A 16,073-nucleotide genomic window follows, 5' to 3' on the forward strand; every position below is an offset into this window, starting at 1 on the left:
TGGTATCTTACATAGCAGGTATTCACTGAATGCTCAATAAAACTGTACCACATTGATTTTTAAATCAGGGAAATCAAGTCTAAATAGGCAATTATATTCTTAGTTCAAAAACCAAGAAGAAAATCAACCTAATTTATATTTTGACAGGTGAACACACACACTCACTTTCTCCTTTCCAAAATAAAAAGGGCATATCTCAAAGAAATAAAATCACAGGAATGACTGAAGAATAAGACTGATGTAAACCAACTATGGCTAGAAAGCTTTTGCATACATTGTTAAAATTTCAATGGGAAATTATTGGAGAAATTTTTTTAGTAAAAAATTGGGATGTTGATAAATTGAATGATATAAGCTCTACAAATATAAGATTACTTTCCTATAGTCAACACTACCTAAAACTTTAAAAAACTTTTACTTGAAAATACAGAAAAATCCCCAAATGATGACATTTTCATGTAAGTTCTGTTATAGAGAAAAATATACTACCTCAAAACCACATATACAGTGGACATAATTTTATTATCTTATCAACTAAATCAGTTACAAAAACTTTTAAATAACTGGAATGTAATATACAACGAATGTGTTGGTGTGTATATTTCTTTTACAAATCAGTACAGATTAGTTTTTTTCATTAAGCATGTAATGTTGCTTATATTTCATGCTAGATTTTCCCCCCACCAGGCCCTTTCTTGTAACCTAACAGTTTTAAGATAATTTCTTTTCATTATTCAACTGGTTTGTGCTTAAAAGAGCAAACTAATGTTAACATTAGCACAATGAGATTAGGAAGATACTACTAACCCACATAAAATACTGTACATTTATAAAATGAGTTTCAATTTACACACTCCTCCTAGATTATATCTATATTCCCTTCTGGATTTTTCTGCTGCATGCCTCCAGTAGCATATGAAACTGAAACCTGATTATAATTATGTAATTGTGGGAGAAGACGTCCATTTACCTATAGCTAGGGTCACTGTGATGGATGGGATATGTATCCATAGGAACATTTTCCACTGAAATATCCGTAAGAAGAAGAGACTTTCTATGTTTTAGGCTACAGCGACTTCGAACTTCCTCAGACACGGTGAGTAAAGCTAAGAGGAAAAAGAAGGCAAATTAGAAAATTCAACAAATCAGTAGTTGACTTAAAACAGGACATACTTCTTACAACCTCCTGAAAAGGATAACAGCTGTTCAGCTGCATATAAAGAGCCCTAGGGAGTGGGAGGTTTAAGGATACAAAACACTGAGGATAGACTTACAGTCTGTTTTGGAAGACTGTATATAAACATTAAATATACGAAGAAACTTAATAAGCACCTTATATTTCAAGTCCTCTAATGTACATATGATCTCAACAACACAAAAAGTAGGCAGAGCAGACACTACGAGGTCCATTTCTCTGAGATGTCAAATGATTCAAACAAAAATGTTGCCACAAACTAAAGTCTGCTAAACTGGGAACCATCGCTTTCCATCAAATAACTGTGCTCAAGCTTATGAACTGTATTATTCATAAGTGCTGAGCACAGAAACTAGGTAAGAGCATATAAGGGCAGTTTAATGGAATGGTGGGATGAGCAGACATTCTAGGGAAAACAAATGGTGTCAGGAATGAATATTAAAGAGGCAGAAAGGCACTTTAGGAACTGGCAAACATATGACTTTAAAATAGCTCATCCATTTTGAGAGGTAATAAAAAAATGAGCACTAAAAATTTAGAGAGAGAGGATAGATTCAGAAGGGCTGCTTAAGGGCCCAGGATATGACAGACAACAGGGAGCCACATGATGTCCTAAATCAAAGATGTCAAAGGGAACACATTTCAGATTTTAATGCAAATTCTTTTGTAAGAAAAAATGTTTTGGCAAAACTATCACAATTTTAAGCACCACCACGGAACTGGACTGTGAACTCCACCCTGCTGAGCAACCCGAGGAAGGACTGACTCTTAGGTGTTTGTATATTTTTGAAGGTCCTTGGATACAGATGTGGTAAGATTAATTTTTATCTACTTTGTGTTTTTACCTGCTAAGTAAGCCACGCTCTGTGTATTCACCTCAAATTTGTCACAATTTCTATGTTTGTTAACCAGAGTTAGTAGCGTATGCAAAATTCTGACTGTTCTTGCAACAATGGCAGGTGATGGATGTCTGTACCCTACAAAAAATAAAAACCAAGAATGTAATTCATTTTTTCAACAGGCATTTGCTGAGCTTATTCTGTGACTAGCAACTCTGAAAGGAAAGAGGTGTAAGGGTTAACTCCTGCCGTTTGAGAATAGCCATGTGGGAACAAAACATACACCTGTGAGTAGCTAATTACACAGGATTAAATACCAAGTTGTACAGAATAGAATAATGTTTTTTGGAACTCTAAGATACCTCAGGGAGAGGAAAATTCGAAAAGATGATGGTGTTTTAGATCTTCCGTTCCCTAAAGCAGCAGAGATTTTTTTTTTTTTTTTTTAATCCTCACCCGAGGACATTTTTTCATTTTTTGTTCAGATAGAGCAGGAGGGAGAGAGAGGAACAGAGAGAGAGAGAGAAACATCGATATGAAAGGAACACATCGAGTGGCTGCCACCCGCACAACCGACCAGGGCCGGGGACAAACTGCAACCGAGGTACGCGCCCTTAGCGGGAACCGAACCCGGGTCTCTCTGGACCGCAGGCCGACGCTCTAACCGCTGAACCAAACCGGCCAGGGCAGCAGCAGAGATTTTTATAAAACCTACGAAGCTCCTTTAAGATATCTTTTGAAAATAGGATTCTATAGCTTAAAAAAATTTTTTTCACTTAAAGAAAAAACCCAATGACATAGAAGTATATGCTCTCAGAGCCCTAAGTAGGGTTGATTAGAGAGTAAGCTTGATTTTCAGAGTGTTTAATCACTATTACTACTTCATTTTTAAAAATCTTTCTTTTTCTTTATTGATTTAAGAGAGAGGAAGTGAGTGGGATAGAAACATCGATGAGAGAGAACATCAGTTGGCCGCCTCCTGTATGCCCCCCACTGGGGATTTGGCCCACAACCTGGACATGTGCCCTGACCGGGAATCGAACCGGCGACCTCTTGGTGCAAGGGTCGACACTCAACCACTGAGCCACACCAGCCAGGCAGTGCTACTCCATTTTAAGTAGAGGCTTGCCTCGGCTGTAGTTTGTCCCCAGCCCTGGTTAGTCGTGCGGGTGGTAGCCACTCGATGTGTCCCTTTCACATTGATGTTTCTCTCTCGCGTTCTTTCTTCCTCTCTCCCTCCCACTCTATCTGAACAAAAAATGAAAAAATGTCCTCGGGTAAGGATAAAAAAATAAAAAAATAAAAAATAAAGTAGAGGCTTGTACACTGAAAGTATTTTAGAAGTACAGAATAAGCAAGCACTTTATTAGTAGCATTGCAATCCCTCTTCTTGGTATCCTCTGGTAAGTATAGTCTCTTTTAAACAATCCCTATTCACTTTAGAGATTAAAACTATCACTTTTTTTGCAGTGGTAAAATAAACTACAAGGTGGGGCAAAAGTAGGTTTATAGTTGTTCATATGGAAAATAATAAAATTATAAAAAATAATATAAAAACAAACGGATTTGCATATTCACAACTATAAGACTACTTTTGCCCCACCCTGTATGTACACACACACACACACACACACACACACACACAGTTGTGGGTATATGTATTCCATTAGGTAAAAACTGAAGGAATCCTCCCTCAAACCTAAAATTATTTCAATTGATATAAAATTAAAGACTCAGAGTCTACCATGAGTCTCTCTTGTGGCCAAATCCAATGCTGCTTAAGACCATTGGTTTATTAAAAAAATAAATAAATAAAAGACCATTGGTTTATGTGGCCCCTTATTCCAGTCCTTCCTTTTCACTGCTTTTGCCTCTGGCTCAGCACTATGTGCCATCCCTGTTAACTGCCCCCTCTGGCCATGACTGTCCCGTGTTAATAACCCACCGCCGACATGCAGTGAAGTCAGCAGTGGGAGTAAAGCCAGACTAAGGAGAGCAGGAGCCGCTCTGAGGAGCAGCTGGAGACCACTGCTGTAAGCAACACAGAAACTTGGAGGGGTGAGTGTGGAGTTCCAAAAAGGTGCTATAATAATGGGGCTGATCAACAATAAATAAGAAACAAGTTGAAGCAAACACTAAGATAACATTTTCTAATATAAGTTACGAAGATAATATTTATTTTCGGTCTGTCTTATTTTGATAATCAAAAAGATATATAAGTAGTGTTAATGAATAATATAGCTATTAGAAGGTTTAGTACTAAGGATTTTTATAAAAATCAACTCTTGTTTTTTTAAAGAAATATAGTTTTTGATGTGGAAATTAGGCTCTATTAAAATATATATTAAACAAAACAGAATGCAATAAAGCAGATAAAATTGCATCTGCAATGAGACACATAAGCTAAATTATTTCAATTTACTGCAATCAATCAATCATTTTAAGTACCCTGGATTTTTGATACCATTTCATAAAAATATTGCAACACAAGCCCTCTACCTTTTAAGAGGTGTCCAACCAGTGCAAAGTTAAAGTTGGAGTTGAAATTGAGTCCCACAAAATGGTCCATTTGCTTGCAGTGCCACTCCAGAGGGTTCCGGATCGCCATGAATACCTCCTCTGGACTCTGTCAAAGATAATCATGAGATGGCTGACGGGCTCACCCAGGAATTCTCCTGAAAGGACACTTACTGGTTCAACAGCTATGACAAGACAAGTACCAGTGATACCTCGGTTCTCGAACATAATTCGTTCCAGGAGGACGGTCGAGAACCGAATTGTTCGAGAACCGAAGCAATGAAACCCAATAGGAAAGCGTGACTCCACAAAGCGTGACTCTCTCTGCACTCACACTGATGACGCAAGCAAGGCGCGCTGGGCCGAATGAACGCCATTCGGCTCAACTCGGCTCAACTCGGCTCATCTCGGAAGTTCGAGTTCCAAATATTTGTTCGGATTCCGAGACAAAAGTTTCTCGAATCTCCTGGTCGAATACCGATTTGGTCGAAAACCGAGGCGTTCGAGAACCGAGGTATCACTGTAATCCTTTCAAGTTGAGAGAAATAATTTCCAGATGACTACAGGAAACTGCAGAACACTTAAAGTACTACAAATTAATTAGTGCAAGAGAGGCAATCCTAATAGGATGAAAGATGAAATGCATAATAAATGACTGTCAATTTATATCCTGGTGACTTTTAAAAAATTACAATTATTGTTGCTTTAAATAAGACCACCATTGTGTGGTCTTTTTGTGTACCCACATTCTGTGTATCATGGTGACAGAAAATTCATGAGAAAGATGACAGTTCACGTATACTGAGTGCCTATAGTATACAACAATGTCAGATGCGCCCTGGCCAGTTTGGTTCAGCGGTTAGAGCGTCGGCCTGCGGTCTGGGGGGACCCAGGTTCAGTTCCCACTAAGGGCATGTACTTCGGTTGCAGATGGTCCCCGGCCCTGGTTGGTCGTGTGGGTGGCAGCCACTCGATGTGTCCCTTCACATCGATGTTTCTCTCTCTCTCTCTCCCTTCCTCTCTCTCCCTCCCACTCTATCTGTACAAAAAATGGAAAAATATCCTCGAGTGAGGATAAAAAAAAACAAAAAAAAACACACACAATAATGTCAGATGCATTATTATGATTATGTTGAAAACTTACAGCAATTCTATGCAGTAAGGTTATTTATTAGCTTCCTTTTACAGATGTACGCACTTTTTCAATCTTTTACTTATTAAAGACTTACTGTGTGGTTTTGACATTCTACTTCTGCAGGTAACTAAACAGACAAAAACTACTCACCATGGTGGACTTTACATTCTAGTGTGGGAAAATGAAGAAACTGAAACTCCAAAACACTATACAACTTACCCAACATAATCAAGATTTTAATAGTGTTTCCTAAAGTGTGGTTCACCTTTAAAGTCACTGAGGATGCTTGTTTAAAGGTGGAAAAGTGCTGGGTCCCATCTCTGAATCATGGGAGGTGGTAAAGCCCCAGGAATTTGCATTTTTTAATTAAAAAAAAAAACCCAGTGGTTTCCTTATGTATAAAGATTTTTGAAAGCAAACAACTGAAGACGTTTAGAGTCATGCTCAGGTCCGTCTAGATTTCTTTTTCTTTTTTTTCCATTTTTGTTCAGATAGAATGGAAGGGCGAGAGAGGGGGAGAGAGAGAATCATCGATGTGAGAGAGACATATCTATCGGCTGCCTCCTGCACACCCCGTACTGGGGATAGAGCCTGCAACCCAGGCATGTGCCCTGACCAGGAATTGAACCAGGACCTCTCAGTCCACTGAGTCACACCATCCGGGCCATGTTGTGAGATATTTAGAGCAGCATTAAACACACACATCATCTCACATATTCACCACCACCCTACTTTTTGGTGAGAACATGTAAGTTCTACTCTCTTAGCAAATTTGAATTATGTAACAGTATTATCAACTTCAGTCACCATGTTATAAATTAGATCCTCAAACCCTATGCATCTTACATCCTGGTGACCCTTAACAAGCTTTCTTAACTCTGATTCCTAGTATCCTGGGGCACTGAAGTCACTGTTATCTCCTGCTACTGGGCTGTTCTGGCAGTGAAAATACCAGGCAGATCTTCCCAAGAGACAGACATTTCATTTGCAAATATGCTTAACATACAAGTAGCTAATAGCAAGCTATCAGTCTGACCACCCTCACCCTAAGACAACCCTAGAAAAGAGCAATGGCAATTAGGAAGCAGGGACTACAGTCCCAAATCAGATGTACCAACATGGACAAGTGACTTTTAACTTCTGTTCTTTTCTGCTTTGTAAAATGGAGGTCTAACTGATAAACTTCAAGGTATCTTCTACCTCTAAAATTTTGTTTCCACATTTCCTAGAGCTCCAGCTATTCTGGATCTACACAACACCTGGCAGACTGAACAAATAATGTCTAAGATCAGGTTCTTCACACTTAAAACCATGCTCCTGTCCTCTCTCTTATTTCTTTGTATCTACAGCTCTGTTAATTTCACTTCAAGCAACTCTCTTATTATACACACACACTCATCTTTTAAAAAGTTCCTCTTGGCTCTGGCTGAGTAGCTCAGTTGGTTAGTATTGTCCCAATACACGAAGATTTTGGGTTCAATTCCCAGTCAGGACACATATAAGAATCAACTAATGAACGCATAAATAAATGGAACAACAACTGATGTTTCCTTTTCTCTCTCTTAAATCAGTTTAAAAATTTCCTCTTTTCCCCTAGACTCTTCCCCCCTAGACTCTTCCCATTTTCCTCCAAAGACAAAAGGGACACAATTTCTTACTGTTTTACTCCCTCCTCTATGCTCTCTGAACCAAAATCTAACTTTAGTCAAGGTTGATAAATGTTAAGAGGGTATGTTATGGTATGTTTTATTTCATTCATTCATTCATTCATTCATTCATTTATTTATTTTTAATGCTGAAAGTATTACTGTTATGGTATGTTTTAAAGTGGGATTAGGCAAAGCAAAAAAACTAGCTCAATTAAGTGCCCAAATGTTTCTTTGGACTCTCTTATCTTCTAATTATATCTAGATTTTCATTAAGTACCATTTTCCAATAAAAATAAGCTCATTTTTAGATTATTTCTTTATATGTTAAATGGGGGGGGAGGGCGAAGGATAATGCTAACCTTTACTTTAGGATTATAAAAATTAGAAATAATAAAAAAAATTAGAAATAACAAATGTACGATGCTTAGCACAGGGCCTGGCATGGTAGCGATTATTACTAAGCATTATTTATCCCTATTCTGTTTACTTGTATTGGGTGAGTACTGTTTTCAGCTATTTTTATGCAGAAAGTATGCAGAAAAGCTTAAATACTTTTACTGAGCTGGTAAAGAACTATGCTCACAATAAGTTGCATTATAGAAATTCCTATTTAGTTAGGGACCTCTTCTGATTTTAAAAGCATAACAATAATAGTAATGATAATAATAATAAAAGGGAGGAGTTCTAAATGTGCACACCCTAGGAAGGCCAACAGAAAGCGTGCTCACCTTGTCATTGAACACCCGGAGGCTGTCTAAGGTGTGCAGGTTTTGTTCCAGAAGTGCAGTGCCTGCTGAGTACAAGCTGACCTCGTCGAGCTGCAGCACAGCCACAGCCACCCAAAAGAGGGCTTTGTGCAAAGGGGAGTCCTGGCCAAGGAGACATGCTCAGGTTAGTAACATGAACCACAAAACAGTCTCGTTCAAAACACACTGCAGCACAAAACAAAGCATGTTATCCCCAAATTACGCATGTTTTTTATTTTGGGGAAGGTAAGTCTATGGGTAAGCTCTTCATCTATTGTGTGTGTGTAACCAGACACTGTTAGCGAGGCTGAGAACCTTAGCATCTCCTTTGATTTCTTCCCCTACTTGGTTCCAAATCCAGTCAACAAGTTTTGTTGATTCTTCCAAACTAGTCTCTTTTGTGTCTGCTTATGGCTAATGACACTATTCCATGCCAACCTTCTTTATTCTAAATGTGGATTCTTTTTAAAAAAATCCTCACCCAAGGATATTTTCCCATTTATCTTCAGATAGGGTATTGGGGGCGGGGGGAGAAAGAGACAGAGAGACACACATCGATGTGACAGAGATACATTGATTGGTTGCCTCCTGAACGACCTCGACCAGGGCCCAGGGCCAGGGATGAAACTGCAACTGAGATATGCACCTTTGACTGAAATTGCATCTATGACTCTTTGGTCTATGGGCTGACACTCCAACCGCTGAGCCAAACTAGCCAGGGCTAAATATGAATTCTTTGTGCCTCCAGTTTCTCCCAACTCCGATCCACTCTGCGCACGACTACCAAAATGACCCTTCTAAGTCCTGCTTTTGTCATATTACCTGTCTGCTTGAGAACGTATGGGTACATTTCCAAACTCCTTTCAGAAGAATGCTGAAGGTTAGATTAGTTATATCTAATCTTTACAACCTTCCGTCACCACTTTCCCGAACAGTTTCTCCAAAACGACTAGAATGGTCTACCGGCCACCCTCCATTGACCAGCATTCTTATCCAATCCTGCTGCTCTGCTCCCTTCTCCACACCACACCCTACCTGTCTCTCTAATCCAGGTTCAGACTCTACCCTCCCAACTTTCCCGTCACTCTTACTAGTATAAGAATCTCTTGCTGCTCTGAATTAAAAACATTTATTTCGGGGAATCCTTATTTATCAGTGTGGTATATGAGAAAATACATAAACAGACTCGGATTAGAATCATACTTTTCTTTTATTAGGTATGTGACTTTGGTCAAATTACTTAGCCCTTCCAAGCCTCAATTTTAGTTATGAGATGAAGATGAAAGAACCAGTTTATACAATTTAGGACTAGAATGCATATATAAATCAATACCAGGAATAGATAAGTATTTATTTCTCTGTACTCTGTTTCAAGTCTAGCATATCTCGTTACTCAAGTCACAGAATTCTACAGCTTTAGAGTTGAAAGATAATACCACGCTATTATCTAGTCTAGTTCACTCATTTTATCAATGTGGAAACATGACGCCTAGATATGTTAAATGACCTGCTTGAGGTCACAAAGCTGAGATGAGCTCAGCCCATCCTAAAACAGTGGTCACATCATGTTATTCCTTTTTGATTTTTTTAAATTTTTTTATCCTCACCCGAGGATATTTTTCCATTTTTTGTACAGATAGAGTGGGAGAGAGAGAGAGAGAGAGAGAGAAACATCCATGTGAAAGGGACACATCGAGTGGCTGCCACCCGCACGACCAACCAGGGCCGGGGACAAACTGCAACCGAGGTACGTGCCCTTAGCGGGAACCGAACCCGGGTCTCTCTGGACCGCAGGCCGATGCTCTAACCGCTGAGCCAAACCGGCCAGGGCTCATATTATTCCTTTTAATATCATCTTCATTTAGGACCCAAACTCTGTTGATGATCAGGTATATTTCACTCAGCTTTACATTTCTCCACAATAATAATCACGAACTAATATACTATGTACTTTATTTACTTTTACTATCTATCCTCTCTGTACTCCCACACTCACCTCAGAATATAAGTTCCATGAGGCAGGGCACTTTACTGGCTTTAGCTTCAGCACCTAAAACAGTACTTGGCATGTAGCAGATGCTCTATTTAATACTTACTGGATAAAAGAATTAAGAATATACATACCACCCTGGCCAGTTTGGCTCAGTGGTTAGAGTGTTGGCCTATGGGCCAGAGACCCAGATTTGGTCCCTGCTAAGGGCCCCGGCCCCAGTTGGTGTTGTGTGGGTGGCAACCAGTCGATGTGTCTCTCTCACATCGATGTTTCTCTCTTTCTCTTCCTCCCACTCTATCTGAAGATAAATGCAAAAATGTCCTTGGGTGAGTATAAAAAAAGAACAAATACACATACCTATTTTTCCTTTAACATAGAGGAGACTAAAACCAAGCATTTGAGGACATATTCTCTACACTTATTCTTCCTCTAATGTAAATATTTCCAATAACTACTTCAACTATACCTTTTCCTTTATAACTTCTTACCAATCCATCTATTTTCTGAACTCTTTAAAAGAAAATAAGATTTAACACCAGTACCCAAAATGAATGCACTAATTTTTCATATAGTAATTACCTTATTAAGAAGTGGTTGTAATTTGGTTAGTGCTATTACTGTAGCTTCTATTAGAACTTGACTGTTGTAAGTATCAGGTCCTTTCAAGCAACTCTCAAGTGCCTTTAGGGAAAAAGAATTCTTTATTTTACTTTAATTGAAATAAAACATAACTCCTAAAGCAAATCTCAGAATCAGTTCAGGAACAATTTCTTATTTAATAAATAACAGAATTATTTCCAGTGCTATAGTGATTTTGGTAGCTAGTTCAATGCACACATTCAGTTTTCATTTAATATTTCTATATTATATTCTAATATAAGAACTCAGGCATTATTATAGTTATTACAAATTAGATAATATTACATAAGACTGTAGTTTTACCATATAGTTAGAAGTCTCCGAAAACTGATAAAACATTAAGAGTACCTTCTTAGCAAAAGAGATAATACTTATTTTCTTTTTAAGACATCTTTTTTGGAGAAGGTTTTTCATTTCAAAGAATTTCAAAGAAGAAAATAACCAAAAATCCTTTGTTTAAAGGCTCAATAAGCAATATTCAACACATCTTATTAAATTCAAATGTAATGTTCTTTAGAAAAATGCAAGCTTTGTTACAGCTTGGGGAAGGGGAAAGGAGGGGCACCTTGCTAAGAATACGGATTATCTGCTTTATCTGCCCATGAGACACTCGTTTGCTGATGCAGCCAAAGACAACAAGAGCTCTTGGTTGAAGGGATGGATTATACTGAAACGCAAATCTGCAATGAAAAGATCCAAAGAGCTTATGAAAACATTTATGTTTATATACAATAAATAATTAACATTGATTATGCAGTATTATATATCTTTTCAAAAATACACATATGTTTCACAACTTATATTTAATTTGGGACATACCTTTGAGCGAGTTCTGTCCATTGGTCCAGCCACTTACATGTCGGAATATCTCTCATACATGCCTAAAAGAAAGGATACTCTGAATATATTTATGCACATACTGTTTTTAGAAACACTTAAATGATGTTTGCTGTAATGTCATTAAATAAAAAACATATATGTTACCAATAAACATATTTCATGGAAGTGATTTTATTTAAGCATTAAGTACAAAACAGAATAAACCAGTATTTCTTCTATATAGTATTAGTGGAACAGAAAAATGACCTAACACAGTTCCTTATCCTTTTGGCTTGTGTACCTCCATGATCTCCAGCAAAGCCTCTGTGACTGTTTCCAAGGATGTCAAAGCGAACGTCTCCCTCTCGTAGGAGCCAGGAGAGAAGGACCTGTCCCGGTAACTGGAGCGGAAGGCAATGACAGCGGCGGACTTGACTTTGCTGATGCCAAAGAGCAAGTAAAACTTGGGTAATGAGAACTCTGTCAGACTGAGTCTCAACACCTGTTTGGTCTCTTCTGTAAAAGGGAAAGGGAACAAGAAAAGACTTTAAAGATATTAATTTTAAAATTCTAAAGTGCCATGTTTCACTCAGAATTTAAAAAATCTGAATATCATGTCCAAATTACACAACTATGCTCTAGTCTTTAGCTTGTGTGGCAACTACAAGAGTCCACATAACAAATAAGGACAGAATCTTTGCTGTAGCTTGACAGGACACGAAATAATTTATTCTTTTTGAATGAACAGCTTTGTGTTAAGGCACCACAACAAACAATAAGATAATCTATGTCAATCAGGTGATGTAAAGTAGAGGCAGCAGCTGGTGAAACACAAATTACTATCCTGGGACTTACCACTAAAATGAAGCTGTGAACAGGTACACAGAGAGTGAATGATATTAATAACCAATCCATGTGTGGAAGCCCTGAGGGACAGAGGCCCTGTGGCCACTAAGAAAGTAACCACGTGGAAGAGGTAGGGGAGATGAGCTGCCACATCCAGGGAGTTGTTGAAGGACAGCATCAGCATGTAGCGTGCTAAAATAGCAATGTCGTCCCACATAAGATGCTGTTCTAGAGTAGGAGTTGGAGACAAGCACGTCTTGTCAATTATTTTGCACATCCTTCCAATAACCTGTAAGGAAGCAGAAGTTTTAAAATGGGGGCTAAAAAATGTTCTATCACTAACAACTTTCAGTTTAATTAGTTATAAACAAAAAACATTCTGATACTAAAAAGAGATACATTATGCACAGTCCAGAGGCAAAGGAAAAGCAATTACCTTGCTTGAAACCAATTTCACATTTCCAGAAGCCAGAGCTACAGCAGTATCTGCCATCACCTCAGCTTTAATTGACCCCAGGCCACCTGTTGCACTGGTTTTGATGAAACTGTCTAGTACAACATCAAGGAGATCTGTAATCTAGTGAAAGAGGGGAAAAACAAATTTTTAGCCACTCTACCAACTTAATTTTTAATTTAAAAATACTTCATGGAGTAGCCCCAACATGAAAATTCTCTTTTACCAGAGGCCTCCAAAATACGACGTTTCATTTAGAGACCTTTCAATAAAAATAATTTGTTATAAAATATCCAGAAAAGGATACAAATATTCACTCTATTACTTCAGAGATTAAGAAACTGGAATTCAAGAATTTTAAATCTCTCTATATTTTTATTCACTTGCAAAGTATCTCTGTTCTCTTCTAAGACAATGTGTAATTAATATAAAATATAATTATTTTAAAATACAGAAATTAACATAAGTACTGAGATGATTTTGTAGATCATTTAAAATTATTTGGAGGATTTGCAGCCTTGTCTGAGTAAGGGTATTGCTTCCTTAAGTGATTATGTTGAAGAAATGATGTGCATAATTCTTGACAGATAAAAAAATAAAACGTTCCATTATATTCTATATTTTAATACTGGTGTTCTATGCTAGAACTATAAATAAAAGCAGGTGTCCCAAATAACATCATCAAGAAACACTTGCTGACACCCATGGTGTGCACGCTACTGGAATACATCACAAAGCACTGTTTACTAGAAGCGACATCAGACTTGTACAGTTAAGTTCTGTAGAATGATGCCATGGAGAAGAGCGCTAAAAGAACTTGTTTTTCTTTGGCTCTGAGACATGCATTAGACATTTACAATTTGAACCAGATCAAGAATTAGGTGGATGTCTGTATGCTTTTTGATAGAGGGGACTGTCTTTTCTACAGCTAATTCCCTAGTGCTTAGCAAAGTGCTCTGCATAAATTGGGTACCAGACAGATATCTGCACAAAGGAGGTACTAGATAAATATTTAAGCAAACTCAATACCTGCCCAAGGCTCCCCCATATTTTTGCTTGAATAGAGGGATACATCTGTTTCTCATTTATGGTCATTGTTATCAGCTTATCAAGAATAGCAGTAACTCTTTGTCGTTTGGCATCATCATTGTGCTTACAAAAACGGACTAGATTTGACAGCCATGGAGTCATGTATTCCAAACAAAGGTGTTTCAATTCAATACCTGGGAGAAGGGGGGGGGGGGGGGAGAATATGCTATTAGCATAGGTAGTCAATGAAAAGTACATAAACATTTATTTTAAATAATATTACTTTAAATTATTTCAAATTATTTTAAAATAAAGGCTTGGGGGTAAAGGGGGAGGAAAAAGGTAAAGACCTTACCTAGCATTACACCTGAAGAAAAGAGATTTGGCAAATATAGTATTGAAGATAAAGGTGAAGAAAAAGAACAAGCTTTGAACAAAATAATTTTAAAAGCCAGTAAGCCTATTTTGAATAGTTTTATCTCACTTTCTCCCTTTTAATCATTTTTATTCTATTTAAAAGAAAGTTATTAAGTTTTATTCTAATTGTAAAAGGAGTATGTAGTAATCACAGAAAGTCTGGTAAAAGAGAAGTATCACCACAAAAATGAAACCAATATTAATATATTGGTGTATCACCTCAACTCTCCTCAAGCTTTCAAATAGATGTCGAGGTATGTACACTGTGTGTATAACTCCTCCACAAAAATTAGGATTATGCTATGTATGCAGTTATGTTCTGAATATTTTTTTCACTAAACATTATAGTGAGATTAAAAATTCTCCAAACATAGCCTGGCTGGTGTGGCTCAGTGGTTGAGCATTGGCCCATGCACCAAGAGGTCACTGGTTTGATTCCCAGTCAGGGCACATGCCCAGGTTGTGGACCCAATCCCCAGTGCGGGGCATGCAGGAGGCAACCAATCGATGTTCTCTCTCATTGATGTTTCTATCTCTCTCTCCCTCTCCCTTCCTGTCTCTCTAAAAATCAATAAAGAAAAAAAATTTTTTTTAAAAATTCTCCAAACATAGTTTACATTTTTTATTTTGGAATAACTTCAGGCTTATGAAAAGATATAAAAATAGTACAAAAATTCCATTATATACTTCACCTAGAATCCTCCAAACACTTTTTACTGTGGTAAACGTGTACAACATAGAATGGACCACTTCCAGGTGGCCAGTGCAGGGTGGTAGGCGCGTTCACACTGCTGTGCAGCCGCCGCCACCTCCATCTCCATAACGTTGCATCTTCCCAAACAGAAACTCTGTACTAAACACATTTTTTATGCCTTCATATTATTCCATTACAAGGAGATCCAATAATTAATCAGCTCTTTACTTGACTTTTAGAGTGTTCTAATTTTTTGCTATTATAAATCATATTATGTGAATTTCAAAAAATAGGCAAAATAAACCTATGGCAATAGAGATCATAATACTGGTTATCTTGGTGAAAAGAAGATAGCCTTCTGGATGCTAGAAATATTCTCTATTTGATCTGGAAGATAGTTTTTTGATGTCTTCACAAGTAAAAATTCATCAAGCTGTTCACTTAAGATCTGGACACTTGACTGATAAGGTATACCCCATTTAAAAAATCTAAATAAAAATAATGCTATGATAAACACTGAACATTAATTTCTTAGGATAAATTTATACAAGTAGAATTATAAGGCTAAAAGGATCTTGATATATATGTATCTTCAAACTGCTTTCTAGAAAAATTGTCCCTGTTCACAGCTCCACAGACTGTTAGCACTGATGTTTTTACAAAATTTTGCCAATTTGACAGTTGAAAGTAATCTTACTATTTTTACGTTTTTTATTTTATTAGTGATCTTCTTAATATATTTTTAGCATGATTCACATGTTAGTTAATCCATTTTTCTTATTAAGTGCTAAGAATTCCTCATGATTAAAGATATTAATTTTTTCTCATATTTGCTGTAAGCATATTTCCTAGTTTTTAAATGTATCTTTTACTTTTATTTTTGCAGCAGAGATGTTTTAAAGTTTTATGTAGTCTAATCTGTTCACTATTTCCACCTATCACTTTTTTGCTTCAAGAATTCTTACCCAGAAAGAAATTCAGTATTCTTCTTCCTCTTCTTCTAATGGTTTAGTTCTGTATTCAATTCTTACATATAGTGATAACACATTTTGATATCTTGTGATTTGTGGTGAAGATGAAGACATAACTTAATTCATTTCC

At 37.3% G+C, this 16,073-nt stretch overlaps 1 protein-coding gene across 5 annotated transcripts in view; it reads right to left on the reverse strand.

Annotated features, from left to right (window-relative positions):
• The window catches only part of NF1 (neurofibromin 1), a 268,601-nt gene that overhangs the window by 22,818 nt on the left and 229,710 nt on the right, over positions 1-16,073 (reverse strand). For all 5 annotated transcript variants that reach the window (XM_036268575.1, XM_036268573.1, XM_036268574.1 and 2 more), the window contains 11 exons: positions 13,862-14,055; positions 12,815-12,955; positions 12,388-12,667; positions 11,834-12,048; positions 11,533-11,594; positions 11,279-11,393; positions 10,654-10,755; positions 8,064-8,204; positions 4,534-4,660; positions 2,041-2,172; positions 971-1,106 (listed from right to left, as the gene is read on the reverse strand). In XM_036268575.1, the coding sequence (XP_036124468.1) occupies positions 971-1,106; positions 2,041-2,172; positions 4,534-4,660; positions 8,064-8,204; positions 10,654-10,755; positions 11,279-11,393; positions 11,533-11,594; positions 11,834-12,048; positions 12,388-12,667; positions 12,815-12,955; positions 13,862-14,055 (1,645 nt within the window). The remainder of the gene's footprint in view (positions 1-970; positions 1,107-2,040; positions 2,173-4,533; positions 4,661-8,063; positions 8,205-10,653; positions 10,756-11,278; positions 11,394-11,532; positions 11,595-11,833; positions 12,049-12,387; positions 12,668-12,814; positions 12,956-13,861; positions 14,056-16,073) is intronic.

Source organism: Molossus molossus, unplaced genomic scaffold, assembly GCF_014108415.1.
Source record: "Molossus molossus isolate mMolMol1 unplaced genomic scaffold, mMolMol1.p scaffold_m16_p_19, whole genome shotgun sequence".
Taxonomy (NCBI): domain Eukaryota; kingdom Metazoa; phylum Chordata; class Mammalia; order Chiroptera; family Molossidae; genus Molossus; species Molossus molossus.